General features: G+C 39.1%; 1 protein-coding gene and 1 pseudogene across 1 annotated transcript in view; both read left to right on the top strand.

Moving 5' to 3' along the window:
* SMCO2 (single-pass membrane protein with coiled-coil domains 2) overlaps window positions 1-19,860 on the top strand; it is a 31,302-nt gene that overhangs the window by 9,345 nt on the left and 2,097 nt on the right. Inside the window, 3 exon segments of the mRNA XM_031000924.3 lie at window positions 8,479-8,566; window positions 14,318-14,374; window positions 15,680-15,855. Of these exon segments, the coding sequence (XP_030856784.2) occupies window positions 8,479-8,566; window positions 14,318-14,374; window positions 15,680-15,855 (321 nt within the window).
* On the top strand, window positions 16,946-18,595 carry LOC101125030 (arginine--tRNA ligase, cytoplasmic-like; annotated as a pseudogene).

Genomic DNA, 19,860 nt, shown 5'->3' with positions numbered 1-19,860 from the left:
AACCAGGGAAGCCAACAGCACAGCCCTCAGTCTGTGGCTGCAGGCCCAGGAGCCCCTGGAAAGCAACTGGTGCAAGTCCCACAATCCAAAGGCCAAAGAACCTGGAGGCTGATATCCAAGGGCAAAAGGAGAGGACGCAAGTGTCCAGCATGGCACAGGAAGAGAGAGAGAGAGTGAGCAGACTCAGCAAACAAGCTGCTTCTTCCCCTTTTCTGCCTGCCTTGTTCCAGCTGTGCTGGCAGCCGATTGGATGGTGTCCACCCACACTGAGGGTGGGTCTTCCTCTCCCAGTCCACTGACTCAAATGTCAATCTCCTCCGGCAACACCCTCACAGACACACCCAGGAACAATGGCTCCTCAGGCCCCTGGGTGGCATGCACAGGTGCCAGTAGTGGCTAGTGGAGTGGACTTCCCAGCCATCTAAGCATCCCTTAATCCAGTCAAGTTGACATCTAGTATTAACTATCACAAGTCAACCCCTTGTCAACTTGGCACTCATATGGTTTGGATGTCTGTCCCCACCCAATCTCGTTTGGAAATGTGATCTCCTATGTTGGAGGTGGGCCTAGTGGGAGGTGTTTAAGTCGCAGGGGCAGATCCCTCATGAATGGCTTGGTGCTGTCCTCAGGATAATGAGTGAGTTCTTGATCCGAGTTGACATGAGATCTGGTTGTTTAAAAGAATGTGGCACCTCTCCCCCCCCTCTCTCTCTCTTGCTCCTGCTCTCACCATGTGATACGCTGGCTACCCTTCATCTTCCACCATGATTGTAAGCTTCCTGAGGCCCTTACCAGGAGCCAAGCAGATATTGGTGCCATGCCTGTACAGCTTACAGAACCATGGGCCAAAATATACCTCTTTTCTTTATAAATTACCTGGTCTCAGGTATTTCTTTATAGCAATGCAAGAACAGACTAACACACTGTCAGTGGCAGAGACTCCAGGCTCTGGGAAGCCCAAACTTTGGCTCCCTTTGTCATTGGGGCAGCCTTCCTTACCCTGTTCCCTGGGTGTAATACACTGCTTGAGCTAGAGTGCTGGGGACCTGACTGCATGCTGGATTCAGTTGGCATTGTGATACTGCAGCTCTGGGTGCACGTAGAGGGATGTTGGCAGGGCTTCAGGGATGTGGAGATGCAGGGGCTATTGGGCCCCAGGGCAGGAGGTAGTCTGTGGCTGCTGGGCTCTCAAAATGGTGCCGTGCTGCAGTTGCTTTGGTCTCAGTGGGTGTGTAAGACCCCTGACAAACTTTGTCTGAAACAGTTATCACATGAACTCCAGACAGCTCCCTATACTGGTCTCAGGGCCTGCAAAGGCCGAGGAACTCTCCTGTGGCTGGGATTGCAGAAGTTGAATGTGTACCACTAGGGATCTCTTACCTTTTCCCTCTAATGAAGAGTTCCTCCTGAAGGGGTATTGCCCTACAATTTTCTTTTCTTGTAATGTCTAGTTTTAATATCAGAATAACACTTGCCATGTAGAAAACCATTAAGATTTTCCCCGGACCTGTTTGGTTTTCTGGCTAAGTTTGTGTAGAAGTGGTATAATTTCTTCCTTAAATGTGGGATTAGATTCACCAGGGAAGCTGTATTGCCTGGAAATTTCTTTGTGGTAAGGTTTTTAATTAAAAATTTAATTTATGAATTTTATTTTGTATCTATTAATTTCTTTAATAGATGTAATAGGGCTATTCAGAATATATTGCTAAAGATATTAAGTTGATTGTACCTTTCAAACAATGCGCCCATTTTATCAAAGTTGTCAAATATATTGACATAAAGTTATCCGTAACATTCCCTTATTATATGATGTCTTTAGCATCTGTATTGATGTCCCCTCACTTATTCCTGAAATTGAATATTTGTGTCTTCTTTTCTTTTTGTTGTATCAGTCTGGATAGAGATCTATACATTTTTTGGTTTGCTAAAAGACCTAGCTTTTGATTTCATTGGGTTTTTTGCTATTGTTTTTCTGGCTTTTTGAAAATTTTCATTTGATTCTGCTTTTTTTTTTTTTAAATTATGTCCTTTCTTCTGCTGACTTTAGGCTTATGTTGCTATCCTCTTTCTAATTTCATGAGGTGAACTTTGGGTCATTGATTTGAGATCTCTTGCCTTTTTCTATTATAATAATCAGTTAGTGCTCTGCACTTCCCTGTAAGCACTGTTTCCACTGCATCAAACTGATTTTTATATATTGTGTTTTCATTTTCAATCAGCTCAGAATACATTCTAATGTCCCTTTTGATCTCTCCTTTGACCCATGGATGATTTTTATATATGTAAATATATTTTAATGTTTTATATTTTGAGATGGAGTCTCGCTCCATCTCCATCAGCCCAAGCTGGAGTGCAATAGCATGATCTTGGCTCACTGCAGCCTCTGCCTCCTGGGTTCAAGCATTTCTCCTGCTCAGCCTCTCGAGCAGCTGGGATTACAGGCATTCGCCACCATGCCTGGCTAATTTTTATATTTTTGGTAGAGGCAGGGTTCCAGCATGTTGGCCAGGCTGGTCTTGAACTCCTGACCTCAGGTGATCCGCCCACATTGGCGTACCAAAGTGCTTGGATTACAGGCATGAGCCACCACACCCGGCCAACCCATGGATTATTTAAAGTATGTTTTAGTTTCCAGGTATGTAGAGATCTTCCAGATACCATTCTCTTACTGACTTCTCAGTTAAGTCCATTGTGACCAAAGAACAAATTTTATGTTACTTGACTCCTTTTAATTTTTTTCTTTTTTGAGACAAGATCTCGCTCTGTTGCCCAGGCTGGAGTGCAGTGGCACAATCACAGCTCACTGCTCAACCTCCCAGGCTCAAGCAATCCTTCCACCTCTGCCTCCCTAGTAGTTGGGACTGCAGGTGCACACCACCAGGCCCAGCTAATTTTTGTATTTTTTGTAGTGACAAAGTTTCGCCATGTTGCCCAGGCTAGCCTTGGACTTTTGGCCTCAAGCAATCCTCCCTTCTTGACCTCCCAAAGCGCTGGGATTACTGGTGTTAACCACTGTGCCCAGCCAACTCCTTTTAAATGTATTGAGACTTGTTCTATGGCTCTGAATATGGTCTATCTTGGTAAATGATATGTGTGCAATACAATAGTAGAATGTGTATTCTACTATTGTTTGAGTAGAGTAGTCTACAAATATCAATCAGGTCAGGTTGGTTGATAGTGTTATCCAAGTCTTCCAGGTACTTATGGATTTTCTCTCTACTTCTATAGATGATCAATAGAGGAGTGTTGAAATCTCCAACTGTAACTGTAGATATGTCTATTTCTGCTTGCAGAGCTATCAGATTTTGCTTCATGTACTTTGAGGCTCTGGTTTTAGTTGCATGAATGTTAGGACTGTTATGTCTTTTTGAAGAATTGATCCCTTTATCATTATAAATGATTTCTTTATCCTTCTCTTTGTTTTTTTTCTTTTTCAAGACAGTCTTGCTCTGTCACCCAGGCTGGCATGCAGTGGTGTGATCATAGTTCACTGCAGCCTTGAACTCCTGGGCTCAAGCGGTCCTCCCACCTAAAGCTTCCTGAGTAGCTGGGACCACAGGTGTGCACCATGATGCCCAGCTAATTTTTGAAACTTGTGTGTAGGTAAAGACAAGGTCTGGCTATGTTGCCCAGGCTGGTATCCAACTCCTGGCCTCAAGCAATCACCCTGCATGAGCCTCCTAAAGTGCTGAGATTATAGGCGTGAGCCGCTATGCCCATCCTTTTTCATTGTTTTTTAAAAATAGTTAATTTGGCTTAAATAGAATGATTCTTAAACTATCACTATCTGCCTTCAAGTAATATTTTACCTCTTACATATGCTGTACTTCTATGTCTGTTATCCCGGCCTTTGCACTACTGTTGGCATACATCTTACTTCTGTACTGAATATAAGCCCATGATACATCAGGGGTTTTTGTTTTGTTTTGTTTTTTGCTTTAAACGATTAACTATTGTTTAAGGTGATTTTTTAAAGTAAGAAAAAAATTGTTTATATTTACACACATATTTACTATTACCAGTGCTCTTCATTCATTTGTATGCATACAATCTATATCTGGCATCATTTTCCTCTTGTTGAAGGGCTTTTAAAAACGATTTTCTGTGGCCAGGCGTGGTGGCTCACACCTGTAATCCCAGTACGTCGGGAGGTCAAGGTGGGTGGATCACCTGAGGTCAGGAGTTGGAGACCATCCTGGCCAACATGGTGAAACCCCGTCTCTACTAAAAATACAAAAATTAGCTGGGTGCCTGTAATCCCCGCTGCTCGGGAGGTTGAGGCAGGAAGATTGCTTGAACCCAGGAGGCAGAGGTTGCAGTGAGCCGAGATCACTCCACTGCACTCCAGCCCGGGCAACAGTGCAAGACTCTCAAAAACAAAAAACAAAAACCCAAAACTATCTTCTGTGATACAGTTCTACTGGGGATGTGTTCTTTTAGCTTTTTATGTCTGAAAAAAAGCATTCATTTTGTAAAGATAATTTTGCAGAGTATATAATTATATACTGACATTTTTTTCTCAGTACTTTAAAGATGCTGTTGAAATCTGGTTTGCGTTGTGCCTGACAAGAAGTTGGCTGTCATTCTCTTCTGTATTTTTCTACAAATAAAATTTTCCTTGCTCTATTCCCAGCTGTTTTCAAAATTTTTTAAAAATCTGGCCAACATGGTAAAACCCCATCTCTACTAAAAATACAAAAATTAGCTGGGTGTGGTAGCATGTGCCTGTAGTCCCAGCTACTCAGGACGCTGAGGCAGGAGAATTGCTTGAATCCAGGAGGTGGAGGCTGCAGTGAGCCAAGATCGTGCCATTGCACATTGCACTCCAGCCTGGCGACAAAGTAAGACTCCGTCTCAAAAAATACATACATATATATACATATATATATATATAGTTTTTAATCATTTTTATATGATCGACCTTCATGTAGTTTTCTTAATTTTTCTTTTGTTAAGTTCCATTGTGCCTTATGGCTCTGCAAGTTTGTAGTTTAAATTTGGAAAATTTGAGCCATTATTTCTTTAAACATTTTTTTCTGTTCCCTCTTCTCACCATCAAGGATTTTAATTACATGTGTTTTAGGCCACTTTAGCTTGTCTCATAACCCATAACTCACTGATGTTCTGGGCTTTTTTTTTCCTCTCTTTTCTTTCTGTGTTTCATTTCAGACTTTCTATCACTATATCTTAAAATTCAGTAATCTTTTGGTTCTGCAGTATCTGATATAACATTAATCCCCTCCAGTGTATTTTTCATCTCAGACATTGTAGTTTGTGTCTATAGAAGTTTGATCTGGGTCTTTTTTCTATCTTTCATATCTCTCCTAAATGTACTCATTTAGGAGAGTACATTGTCCAAGTGTATTCTTGGACAATAAAATATAGTTACAACTTTTAAAATAACCTTATCTACTAATTCTATCATCTAATCATTTTTAATACTGCCTCTATTTATTTTTTTAAGCTTTTTTTTTTTTTTTTTTGAGATAGAGTCTCACTCTGTCACCTAGGCTGGAGTGCAGTGGCGCGATCTTGGCTCACTGCAACCTCCACTTCCTGGGTTCAAGAAATTCTTGGCTTCCCGAGTAGCTGGGATTATAGGCATGTGCCACCATACCTGGCTAATTTTTTTAGTATTTTTAGTAGAGATGGGGTTTCACCATGTTGGCCGGGCTGGTCTCGAACTCCTGACCTCAGGCAATCGGCCCACCTCAGCCTCCCAAAGTGCTGGGATTACAGGTGTGAGCCACGGCACTCAGCCTTTTATAAGCATATAGACTGTTGCTTCCTGCTTCTTTGCATGCCTAGTAATTCTTTACTAAATGCCAGACATTGTCAATTTTACCTCATTTGGTTTTGAGTATTCTGGAGACATTTGTGTGTAGATTTAAATTTTGAGCTTTGTTCTGGAACACAGTTAAATTACTTAGAAGTGGTCTGACCCTTTTGAGGATTGCTTTTAATTATTGTAGGGCAGGACCAAAGCAGCCTTTAGTCTAGGACTAATATGGCTCCACTATTGAAACAATACCTTCTGAGAATTCTACCTGATGACTTGAGTATTACAAGAGTTTTCCACTCTCGCAATTATTCTCAGCACTGCTTGATCTTTAGAGATTGTTCTGCCCACTTCAATCTGCTATGATTTCCCTCCCATTTCAAGTAGTTTTATCACATCTGTGTGCTAATCAGTGCCTCAGCTGAAGGCCCAAGTGGGGCCAAGTGGGGGAAGATCTCTGGAGCTTTTTCTCTGTGCAGCTCTCTCCTCTTTGGCACTCTGCTGGGCAAATCTACTCCCTGTGGCCTCCCTGAGCTTCTGACTTCATCTTCTCAACTCACGGAGACCACCAGCCTTCTCGTGCATCCCCTTTCTCTGACTTGAAGTCCAGAAACTCTTTCCAGGAGTAACTTGAAGTAACTATAGAGCCCATCTCACTTGTTTCCCACCTGAGGGATCCACGTTCTGCACTGTCTGTTGTTCAACGTCTGAAAACCATTGTCTCATATATTCTTTTCAAGTTTAAAATTGTTTAAAATGGGAGGCTAAATCCAATTCCTGTTACTCCATGTTGATTGAAAGCAGAAGTACCCAAAATATTAATAACATTCTAATTTTTAATGGATTTCCTTGTCTGCCTGCAAATCCACATTACATTATAATCTTCAAAAGGGCAAAGACCTTGCTTATACTATTCTCTATTTTAATCATCAGCATTCAGCATAATACTTGGCACATAGTAAATGCTGAACAAATACCTTCTGAATTAACGTTATAAAGTATTTGGGCCAGAGGGCTTTACAGTTTGCAGAGACCTGTAGACCAAAAACTAGAAGGTGAATATGAAACTAGTCACATTATTCTTCTTTATTAATTTTCCTCCTTTTTTCTTTTGCAACCCTCTTTACCTATGCTTCCATTTTTATTTTTAACTTTTTATTTTGAAATAATTATAGATTCATAGGAGGTTTCAAAAATATATATGCAAGGAACCCTTATTTTCAGCATCCCTGAATGGTAACATCTTGCCTAACTTGGGTATGCCATCAAAACCAAGAAACTGACATTGGTACAATCCAGAGAGCTTATTCAGACTTCACGATTTATACATGCACTCATCTGTATGTGTATAGTTCCATGCAATTTTATGAGATGTTTAGCCTTGCATGACCATGGCAATCAAATCCTCAACTGAATCATTGCATAAGATGCACTTGTGTTACCCCTTTATACATATATTTCCTCCTACCCATCCCTAACCCCTGGCAACCACAAATCTGTTCCACATGTCTATAATTATGCTATTTCATAAATGCTACATAAGTGAAATCATGCAGTTTGTCCTTCTGAGATTGGCTTTTTTTCACTCAGGATAATTTTTTTGAGGTTTATGCAAATTTTCACATGTATTGATCTTTCCTTTCTTTTCATTGCTGAGTAGTCTTCCATGATATGAATCTACACAGTGTGGATGAATGGTTAATTCATCCACTAAAGGACAAATGTGTAATTTCCAGTTTGGGACTATTATGAATAAAGCTGCTTTGAACATATGCGTACTATGGGAAATAAGTCTTCATTTCTCCGGTATAATTACCCAGGATGAAATTGCTGGGTCATATGGTAAGTCAGTTTTAAGTTTTGACAGGAACTGCCAAACAGTTTTCCAGAGTGGCTGAAACCTTTTGTTTTTCCACCACCAATTTATGAATGATCGAGTTTCTCCACATCCTCACTAGCATTTGGTGTTATCACTATTCTTCTTTTCTTTTCTTTTTTTTTTTTTTTTTTGCCATTGTGACAAGTATGTAGTGATATATCATTGTGGTACTAATTTGCATTTCTCTAATGGCTAATAAGTATTGACCATCCTTTTGTATGTTTATTTGCTATCTATATAGCCTCTTGGTGAAATGTCTATGCATGCCTTTTGCTTATTTTCTAATTGGATAGGTTTTTTTTAATGTTGAGCTTTTTTTGAGATTTTTATATAGTCTAGATACAAGGCCTTTGCCATATATGTGCTAAGCAAATATTTTTCCCCGTGTGTAATTTGTCTTTTCATCCATTTAACAGGGTCTTTGGCCAAATTAAGGTTTTAATTTTGATGAGGTTCAATTATCAATTTTCCCTCTTACAGATTATATAATTGATGTTAAGCCTAAGAACTCTTCTCCTAATCTTATGTCCCCCAAATTTTCTGTGTGTTTTTTTCTTAGAAATTTTATAAACTTATATTTTAACCCTTTTAATTTTCAGCTCCTGTGTCCAGTTAGGCCTCATATCTCTTTAATATTATCTAGATTACTTAGAGTACTTTTGACTTTTTTGAATTTCATTTACTTCCCATTGCAATACAAGCACTACCAAAGCATCCTTTTATATGGCAATGGTATTTCATTTTTGAAAGATCAAAATTACCTCCTCTCTTGGGTGATTTTTCTTATTCTGCAGGCCTTAGTATCTTGGTCTGTTTGCAGCTTATTAAAAGACATGCTGACCCTGAAGGGTCAAATTGAAAAGCTGGAGGACCGGGGCCTTGACCTTGATCAAGGGACAAACACTGAGGTAAGCTAGAGACTCGGGAAAGACTGAGAGGTTGGGGATTTCTGTCACTTCTTTCCCTACTACCCTTCTATTGTTAATAGGCAATAACAAGAAGTAAGACTCATAAGCAGGAGTGCTCTCTGGTGGTCACGTCTGAGCACCCTTTTCCTGAGTAACACTGCTTTTATCTGATGACACAAAAAACCTAGACTTTTCTACTTTACCTCGAAACTCGGCTACCAAGAAACTCTATCTTGATGCCTCCTTAAGATGAGTACCTTAAGGGAGAATTGGTTTTCTTAATCTTTGTATGTCAGCACCTAACGGTACAGAGAATACATCCAGGAAACAAATATTGGTCAAAAACTGCATCCTTAGAGTTCAAGGGATCTACCTGTGTTTGTCTTGGATGCCCCATGAAGAGTTCTTGTGTTGGTTTTCACAATCTCCAGAGTTTTCCTGATGTTGTGTCTCCTCACACTTCTTATAGACTCTTCTCAAATTAAGGTTTAATTTTCCACTTTCTTTCCTTTTTTTTTTTTTGAGACAGAGTCTCACTCTGTTGCCCAGGCTGGAGTGCCGTGGCATGATCTTGGCTCATTGCAATCTCTGCCTCCCGGGTTCAAGCAATTCTCATGCCTCAGCCTCCTGAGTAGCTGGGATTACGGGTGTGTGCCACCATGTCTGGCTAATTTTTGTAATTTTAGTAGAGATGGGGTTTCATCATGTTGGCCAGGCTGATCTCGAACTCCTGATCTCAAGGAATCTGCCCGCCTCAGCCTCCCAAAGTGCTGGGATTGCAGGCATGAGCTACCGCACCCAGCCTAATGTTCCATTTTCTTATTAGTAATAGAATTTTAGAGCTGAAAGGTAGAGATCAACTTGTGACACAAGTTAGATTTCAGAGTCCTGGCTGATAGTTTTTCTGGCTTGAAGAAAGGTCCCTGAAAAAGAAAAAGGTCTGTGTCTAACAACCTCTTTTAACTGAAATTGCCAGCTTCAATTTTAACTCAAGCCCAAGAGTTTAAATGTGAGTAGATTTTGGAAGCAGTAAAAGAGAAAATTCTCTTTTATTAAAGGAAGGTATCATTTATTTGGACCTCTTACATATTAAAAGTAACTTACAGATCAGTGCAAATCTATTGCCTGGGGGAAAAATTACTTTTAACTGATATAGTCCAACATTTTGAGTCACAATCTTATTTTGTGTGAGTTGAAAGAGTTTTTTTCACTATCTTTGGGCTTTGGAAATTGCAAACTATAAAAAAGGGAAGAGGACAAAGGCCAAGAAATATTCTGCTTTAGAGAATTTCCTCCAAAATCCAACTGTTAGTATTACAAAAATGTAGATTTCAGTAGCAGGTGCGGGGAGGGAGGAAGGAGTATCAAAAGACTGAGGAGAAAGATAGAGAAACACATACATAAATGAAAGTGAGATTTTTTTAAAGGGAGGAGTTTGGAATAATATGCAAGAGGAAGGCATCACACACATATACGGAAATTCTCTGTGCTGGGGATACACAGTTTTGTGTACACATTAAAAGCAACAAAAAACCAAGCACAAGCTTAAAAACTAGAAACAATTCAAATATCCGCCAGTTGTCATTTGGATAAACTGCAGTACCTGTACGTGATGGAATACTACTCAGCAATAAAAAGGAACAAACTTCTGATTGACCCAACAACATGAATGAATCACATGCATTACACTAAGTGAAAGAAGCCAGATTCAGAAGACTATTTACGTACTTTGTGCTTCTGTTTATGTAACTCTGAAAAAGGCAAAATTGTAGGAACAGAAAATAGATTAGCAGTTAGTTTCCCAGGTTTAGTGGAGGAAAGGGGACAGGGATTGACAAAGGGGTATAAGGAAATTTAGGGGCTGATGGAAATATTCTATATCTTCTTGCAGTGGTTATTACACAACAGAACGCATTTATCAAAATTCATAGAACTGTATACTTTAAAAAGTGAGTTTTACTGTATGTAAGTTATATCTCAATAAATGTGTCTTCAAAAAAATGGCACGAGTTCTGTCTCAAGAAGCCTACAGTCTGATAGAAAAAGCTACATAAAAACAAATGTGGTAATATATCTAAAGGTGAAGCTTTAAATGTAATTGTTGGCTGAATGTGGTGACTCACACCTGTAACCCCAGCACTTTGGGAGGCCAAGGGAGGAGGATCACTTGAGGCCCAGAGTTTGAGACCAGCCACGGCAACATAGCGAGACCCCTATCTCTACAAAAAATTTAAAAAATTAGCCAGGCATGGTGGTGCATGCCTGTAGTCCCAGCTACTTAGGAGGCTGAGGTGGGAGGATCACCTTCTGGACTCAGGAGGTCAAGGCTGCAGTGAGCCATGATCAGTAAGCCACTGCACTCCAGCCTAGGCAGCCGAGTGAGACACTGCCTCAACAAACCAACCAACCAGCAAACAACAAAAACAACAAAATAAATAAATAGGTAAAATTGTTACAGAAGCAAAGTTAGTAGCAATGGCTGTAGGCTTATTATGGTGAAGGGAAAAATGAAGATTGTTAGAAATGGATACAGGAATAGCAAATAAAATGTGGGAAAATTAAAGGAGAAATTAGTTAATAAAATTAAAATAATATCACATATATTGGCTCACTTATTCTTCATAAAGAAATGGAATAACTAAGAAAGGCATGAAAAGGGAAGGAGGGAAAATTGGTGAAATTATTTTTTAAAAAAGCAAAACAGAAACGAAAGTATTTGAAAGAACTTCAAGCTACAGAAAGGACTTTGAGGTGGCCTTTGGGTGTTATTTGGCCTAATATTGAGCCCCCAAGCCATTAAACTTTCTAAAATTTCCATGCGAATTTCTGGGCTTTCATTCAGAGACTGACCTTGTCCCAGTTATCTTTGATAAGTGCTGTATGAAGATGTTTACTCTGTAAATAAACTAGGATACCAAATAAGAGGTGATTGTCACAGCACAGCTCCTCTCTAAATAATTAAACCACCCAATTCAGGGATTGATGATGAATAAATGTGTTAAAAAATAGCTATACTGTATATTCTCTAATTCACCTATAAGCTACTTGAGGGTAAATATTCTTGTTACTTGTATCTAACTAGCATGATGCCTAGCGCAATGGCCACTTACATAGGATGTGGTCATTATACATATATATATAATGTATTTTATATATATCTAGATCTTTTTTTTTTTTTTGAGATAGTCTCATTCTGTTGCCCATGTTGGAAGACAGTGGCGCTATCTCGGCTCACTGCAACCTCCGCCTCCTGGGTTCAAGTGATTCTCATGCCTCAGTCTCCCCAGTAGCTGGGACTACAGGGGCACACCACCACAGCTGGCTAATTTTTTTTTTGTATTTTTTGTAGAGACGGGGTTTCACCATGTTGGCCAGGCTGGTCTTGAACTCCCGACCTCAAGCGATTCTCCCACCTCGGCCTCCCAAGTGCTGGGATGACAGGCATGAGCCACTGTGGCTGATTGCATGCTTATTTTAACAATTAAAACATTATGAAATGATTTCATATAAAAATGAAAAATATCCTCCTCCCTTAAAGACAAACACAATGAACGTTTTAGTATATTTATATTCTTCCAAATTTTTATACATATATTTACACATTGTTTTTTTGATGGGATTGTATTATACATATTGTTTTGCAACTGCTATGGCACTTAGCGTATTTTCTTCAACAATTTTCTATGCTAGTAGATGTCATTTTACTTTTTTTTCGCTCCTATATAATGCAGGGCTTGATATTTGAATTTATGAATTTTATTTTGTTGGATATTTGGTACTTTATAATCAATGTTTGCCATTACAAACTATGCCTCAAAAATCCATGCCTTGATTGCTCTTGCAAGTACTTCTTTAAGCATCTATTTCTGAGGCTGGGCATGGTGGCTCACGCCTGTAATCCCAGCACTTTGGGAGGCCAAGAAGGGTTGATTGCTTGAGCCCAGGAGTTCAAGACCAGCCTGGGCAACATGGTGAAACCCTGTCTTTACTTTTCAAAAGAAGACATACATGCGGCCAAGAAACATATGAAAAAAAGCTCAATATCACTGATTATTAGATAAATGCAAATCAAAACCACAATGAGATATCATCTCCCACACTGGTCAGAATGACTATTATTAAAAAGTCAAAAAATAACAGATGTTGGCCAGGTTGTGGAGAAAAGGGAACACTTATACACAGTGGGTGGGAGTGTAAATTAGTTCAACCATTGTAGAAAGCAGTATGGCGATTCCTCAAAGAGCTAAAAGCAGAACTACCAGTCGACCCAGCAATCCCATTATTGTGTATATACCCAGAGGAATATAAATCATTCTACCATAAAGACACATGAACGTGAATGTTCACTGAAGCACTATTCACAATAGCAAAGACATAGAATCAACCTAAATGCCCATCAATGACAGCTGGGATAAAGAAAATGTGATACATATATACCATGGAATACTGTGCATCCATAAAAAAGAGCGAGATCATGTCTTTTGTGGGAACATGGATGGAGCCGGAGGTTGTCATCCTCAGCAAACTAACTCAGGAACAGAAAATCAATACCACATTTTCTCATTTATAAGTGGGAGCCAAATGATGAGAATTTATGAACACAAAGAAGGAAACAGACACTGGGGTCTACTTCAGGGTGGAGGGTAGGAGGAAAGAGAAGAGGAGAAAGGGTAACTGTTGGTTACTGGGCTTAATTCCTGGGTGATGAAATAATCTGTACGGCAAACCACCATGACATAAGTTTACCTGTGTAACAAACCTTCACATGTACTCCTAAACCTAAAATAAAAGTTAAAAAAAAAGAGAAAGAAACCTCATCTCTACAAAAAATAAAAAACTAGCTGGGCATGGTGGCACATGCCTATAGTCCCAACTACTCAGGAGACTGAAGTGGGAAGATCACATGAGCCTGGGGAGATGGAGGCTGCAGTGAGCCATGATCACACCACTGCACTCCAGCCTGGATGTCAGAGTGAGACCTTGTCTCAAAAAAATAAAACTAATTTCTATAAGTGTCATCTTTAGAACTCATTTTTCTTGAATCCTAGTATACTCTTTTTCCTGCTGTATCTCTGCTTTTCAGGGTATCCTGAACGTCTCTCAGTGGATGATTAATTTAAAACCTTTAAAAGCATTCTTTACTTGTGACACGTGCAATTGGCATTCACGTGTTAGAAGGTGATGGTTTGCTTTCAGCCCATGTCTTGTGCTTACTGACAGAAACCAGCCAAAACCATCTGTTGTCTCTACCTGGCAACCTATAGGAGACATGGGAAGAGAAGAAGAACCAGATCTTTTTGTGGACAGCTCTTTTGCAAAGCCGTCCGGCCTGAATATTCAATGTGACATAATGACTTACATTCACAAATTCTAAAATTTTAAATATTTAAAAGAAATATTTTCTCAGAAACATAACTATGTTTCTTCAACTTGTGTCCTGGTAGAAGTTTTTTAAGGAGCAAGGAAGGAGTAATGAAGAGAGAAGCATGATTTATTATTAACTGCTATTGTGTAAATGCATACTTCTAAAGTATTGAAAATAATCTTGTTATGTTAATCTTATGGTTATACCACTTACAGTCTGCAATTTATGATTACACTGTGAATTTGCTCTAAGAGGAAGAAGTTTACAAAGTAAAAGTAAACTTCAATGAAGCATTTTATAAGGTTTGTCAAAATAAGTGAGATTTTATTGTACAAACCAGAAAAATATAAGTTTCATTTTACCCAGAATTGTGGATGTCTTTTTAGGTGAATACTTGTAATGAAGTTTATGAATTAAAGAAGAAAGTCATGGAAAGGCTGGAGGTAAGATTTCAGTTACACAATTCAAACAATGATAAAATCAGATAATTTATGTCTAAATACAGGGGTCATTCATTGCCTAGAATATGACGGTGCACCACATACTAGTCTCTTTCTTTTTTATTTAATTTAATTTATTATTATTATTATTATACTTTAAGTTCTGGGTTACATATGCAGAACATGCAGGTTTGTTACATAGGTATACATGTCCCATGGTGGTTTGCTGCATCCATCAACCCGTCATCTACATTAGGTATTTCTGCTAATACTATCCCTCCCCTTGCCCTGCACCCCTCAACAGGCCCTGGTGTATGATGTCCCCCTCCTTGTGTCTGTGTGTTTTCATTGTTCAACTCCCACTTATGAGTGAGAACATGCAGTGTTTGGTTTTCTGTTCCTGTGTTAGTTTGTTGAGAATGATGGTTTCTAGTCTTATGGCCTTCCTCCTCCCCTTTGGCCTTCTGCTTGGGCCAACAGAACATTCACAATTCCAGTGTACTCCCAAGCTCTCACCCCTGTGCTACTGCTACTTCTCATCCTGCCTTCTAGTGCTTGCCCTTCGGGTCTACATATTACCCATTCTTCAAGGCTCAGCTCACAGGTCATCTCTTCATTGAGACCTCTCCTAATTTCCATTACCTCAAAAAATAACTCCATCTTTGAACTCCTCCCACAAGATCTTAGACATAGAGGTAAATGTGATTGGGCAAATGAGACAATGAAAGAATGAATGTATCAACCTGTCAGCTGCTCTGAGTCCAACTTATCCCAACTATCTTGAGTAGATGTCCCCATCACCAAACCTCAGACACTCTCTGTTCCCATACCCTATTTGTTTTCTCTTTAGTGTGTATCTTAACATGTAATATAGAATGTATGTATGTGTTTAGCTGTTTATCACTTGCCCCCAGCCCCTGTAATAGATTGTATTCTTTGTCTATTTTGTTAACACCGTATCCTAGAACCTGTTAGCAGTAATCACCCAATAAATATGCTTTGCATAGATGAACGAATTGAGTAGAGGAATTCAGTACAAGGACATCTTCCTACATTAATAATCTAGTGGTTAAAGATTAGCATGTGGGTTTCATTTAGTTTTCTACCATAGTGCTACCTTACACTGTGAATGTGTATGTCTGCTTCTATTCAAGATGCACCTGCCAATGATCTGTTCATGGGACCTATGTGTGATTTCTAATGTGTGTCCCCAAGGTGATCCAGAGGAAAAGCACTCTGCATTATCTATAGTAAGACTTGGAGACATTTAGAATTTTTTTAAGGTACTTGATTACTCTTTTTTTTCAGGACCTTTGCAAGAATGTGGAACTGCTGAGTGCAAAGCTAAGGATGTATCAAATGGAGGCAGAGGACACTGACTCTCACAGTTCTGAGGAAATAGATACGGAAGAGATGGAGGCCCTGCTTCCTCAGGCCCCAGCATCCTTTTTAGCGCAGAAGTCTCCTCCCCGCAATACAGCGTGGTAAGTCAGAGCAAGGGGCCGTTCAGGGCTGGATGACTGCCCCAAAATGTACGGATTATGCTGGGATTGATTTTTTTCAAGTGTTGACTAAAATGTTTTGTTTTATTTTCTTTTGTAAATTATCTATGTTCTTTAAAAGTCATTGGAGTTCATTGGAGTCATGGGATTTTTCTTATTTAGATAAAGATCTATTGCATTCGATATATATAGATTGCTTTCTTACTGCTTTAGATAAATCTAAAGATTTATCTTTAGATAAATATATCTAAATATAGATAGATATATCTTCATGATCAAAGATATATGACCAAAGACCTCTTGTGGGTGGCTATTAATGTTAATTATATTTTTAGTTAGTCTGTTCCTTTTTGCCTGAAAACTCTTCCAAACAACATTAAGTCAACACTTTAATTTTAAATTTTCTTCCATGATGGCTGCAAATACAGAGAAGAAGCTTCTCTATATATTTCTATAGATATATAGAGATTTGTCTATGTATAGAGAGATATAGATTTATTTCTATCTACATATCTATAGATGTATCTATAAAATCTATCTATATCTATCTAAAATCTTAAAAGATGGTATCTATACGTGATAAGGCAACCACCTCCACTCTTATCAGTTATGTTCTTTTCATAAGAAATTTGAAAAGTTTTGTTTGCTGGGTAGGATGCCTTACCCTTGGATGGTATTGGAAAGACACTACCAGCAAATTCCGGCTCTTTGGATCCTGTTCAGGAGATGCCACACCATCATTTACACCCTGAGAAGTAATTTCCTCTAAGAAAACATTTTTGATTCTTTATCTCCAGCCACCAAACCAGGTAGAATCTCAGCTCTGTCTTCAATCAAGTCCTTTGCCCATTTTAAAGAATTGGGTTGTTCTTTTATTTTTTGCTGTTGGGTTGTAAAAGTTTATGTGCACACCTTGCACATAATCCTGTCGGACAGCCCATGGCATGTTATTGAAATTAAATTGTTTCACATCTGTCTTCTCCTAATACTCCAAGGGATACACAAAAGCATGAATCTTGTCTTTGTAATTTGGGGACTTGACGTATACATGATGCTCATAATGCTCAAACAGATGCGTGCAGGCCACCTCATGTTGACCATCATAGGAGAGAGCATGTGCTGCCTCTTTGAATTTGCAGGATACGAGGTGCTTAGGTTAAACCATGTAGGAGATTGGGGGACCCAGTTTGACATGCGTATTGCTCACCTGCAAGATAAATTTCCAGCTTGTCTAACAGTTTCACCTCCTATTGGAAATCTTCAGGCCTTTTGTAAGGAATCTAAGAGGTTTGATACTGTGGAGGAATTTAAGAAATGAGCATATCAGTGTCACATTCTGTTCCAGAGTAAAAATCCAGATATTACAAAAACTTGAAAGTTTATCTGTGATATCTCCTGCCAATAGTTTAGTAAAATCTATGATGCTCTGGACATCTCTTTAATAGATAAAGAATAATTCTTCTATCAAGATAGGATGAATGATGTAAAGGAATTTGATGATAGATGGTTTGTGCAAGTGGATGATGGCAGAAAGTTTGTGTTGGTCCCAGGATGTTCCATACCATTAACCGTGGTAAAATCAGATGGAGGCTGGGTGTGGTAGCTCATGCTTATAATCCAAGCACTTCGGGAGCCTGAGGCAGGTGGATCACTTGAGCCCCAGGAGTTTGAGACCAGCCTGGGCAACAAGGTGAAAACTTGTATCTACAAAAAAAAAATTCAGTGACACATGCCTGTAGTTTTACCTACTGGGGAGGCTGAGGTGGGACTATCACCTGAGCCCAGGGAAGTCGAGGTTGTGGTGAGCCTGGAGATCATGTCACTGCACTCCAGCTTGGGCAACAGAGTGAGAGCTGGTCTCAAACAAACAAAAAAAAAAATCAGACGGAGGTTATAACTATGATGCATCTGATCTGGCTGCTCTTAAGCAAAAACTATTTGAGGAAAAAGAAGATATGGTTATCTCTGGGTGAACAGTGGACAATCTCTGCACCTCCAAAAAATATTTGCTGCCGCTCAAAAGATTGGTTGGTATGATCCTAAAGTAACTAAAGTCTCCCATGCTGGATTTGGTGTGTTGCTAGGGGAAGACAAGAAGTCTAATATATGTTCAGATGAAACAGTTCATCTCGTAGACCTGGAATAAGGACTAAAGTGATCCATGGACAAATTGAAGGAAAAAGAAAGAAGCAAGGTCTTAACTGCAGAGGAATTGAATGCTGCTTAGACATCTGTTGCTTATGGCTGTATCAAATAAACTGAACTTTCCCATAACCGGTTGAGTGACAACATCTTCTCGTTTGACAAAATGCTAGATGACAGAGGAAATACAGCTGCTTACTTTTTGCGTGGTTTCACTAGAACCAGGTCTATTGCACATCTGGCCAGTATCAATGATCAGATGCTGCAAAAAGCTGCTTGACAGACCAAGATTATTTTGCACCATGAGAAGGAATGGAAACTAGGCCATTGCATTTTATGGCTCCCTGAGATACTACAAAAGATTTTAGATGACTTACTTCTGGTTCTTGTGGTTCTATATATGAGCTGGCAGCTACTTTCACAGAGTTCTATGATAGCTGCTATTGTGTGGAGAAAGACCGACAAGACTGGAGAGATACTGAAGGTGAACATGTGGTGTACGCTGCTGTGTGAAGCAGTAGATGCTGTCATGGCTGAGGGGTTCAATATCCCGGGAATAAAACCTGTCCAAAGGATGTAATCCTGCTTAGGTTTGAACACTGTATGTTTTTACCACACTGGTCACTAGCATTGTTTGCTTTTTTTTTTTCATAACCATTATATTAACACAAGAACGTTTGTCAACTGTGAAAAAAAAATAACTCTTACAACTCAACAACAAAAAGATAAACAACCCAGTTTGAAAAACAGGCAAATGACTCGGGTACACATTTCTTCAAAGAAGACACACAAATGGTCAACAAGCACATGAAAAGATGTTCAGCATCATTGGTCATTAAAAAAACGTAAATCAAAACCACAATGAACCACAGTGGGATACCACTTAACATCCACTAAGATGACTACAGTAAAAAAGACAGACAATAACTAGCATTGGAGAGGATGTGGAGAAATTGGAACCCTCGTATATCACTGGTGGGATTGCGAAATGGTACAACCACTTTTGAAAACAACTTGGCAGTTTCTAAAATGGTTAAATATAGAATTACCACATGATTCCACAAGTCTACTCTTGGGTATATACTCAAAAGAATTGAAAATGTCCACACAAAAACCTGTACACAAATGTTCATGGCAGCATTATTCATAATAGCCAAAAAGTAGAAACAACCCAAATGTCCATTAACTGATGAATGAAAAAACAAAATGCAGTGTAGCCACACAATGAAGTATTATTCAGCTGCAAAAAAGAATGATGTACTCATATATACCACAACATGATCTTAGAAAACATTGTGCTCAGTGAAAGACAGCCAGACACAGAGGGATAGCCAAATGATTCCATCTATATGAATGTTCAAAGTAGGAAAATCCATATAGATTCAAAGTAGATTCATGGTTGCCAGGCACAGAGTGTTGGGGAATAGGGAGATGGTGACTGCTCCAGGGAATGGGGTTTCTTTTTGGGGTGACAAAAATTTCCTGGAATTAGATAGTGGTGATGGTTGTACAGCCTTGTGACTAAACCAAAAGCCTCTGGATTGTACAATGTATAGAGTGAATTTTATAGTATGTGACTAATAACTCCAAACCAACCAACCAGACAAATAAGTAAATAGGTGAATGCCTTTCACGTATCGCTTTATTGTGTTATATCGGAGGATTATAATCAGGCTGAGTTGCTCATCTTTTTCTCACATGATTACATTCTAATTAAGATTGCCTGAAATTTTGCCCAATCTCTTGTTAAAGAACTGGAGATATATTGGTTTAACTACAGCATATTTATACACTAACATCTTGAGGAAGTTTGCCTTATGGATTAATTCAATCATTATGAATCGA

The sequence above is a fragment of the Gorilla gorilla genome, chromosome 10 (genome assembly GCF_029281585.2).
Source record: "Gorilla gorilla gorilla isolate KB3781 chromosome 10, NHGRI_mGorGor1-v2.1_pri, whole genome shotgun sequence".
Taxonomy (NCBI): domain Eukaryota; kingdom Metazoa; phylum Chordata; class Mammalia; order Primates; family Hominidae; genus Gorilla; species Gorilla gorilla.
Note: the sequence above shows the minus strand (reverse complement) of the source record. Positions and strands in the feature narration are given on the sequence as shown.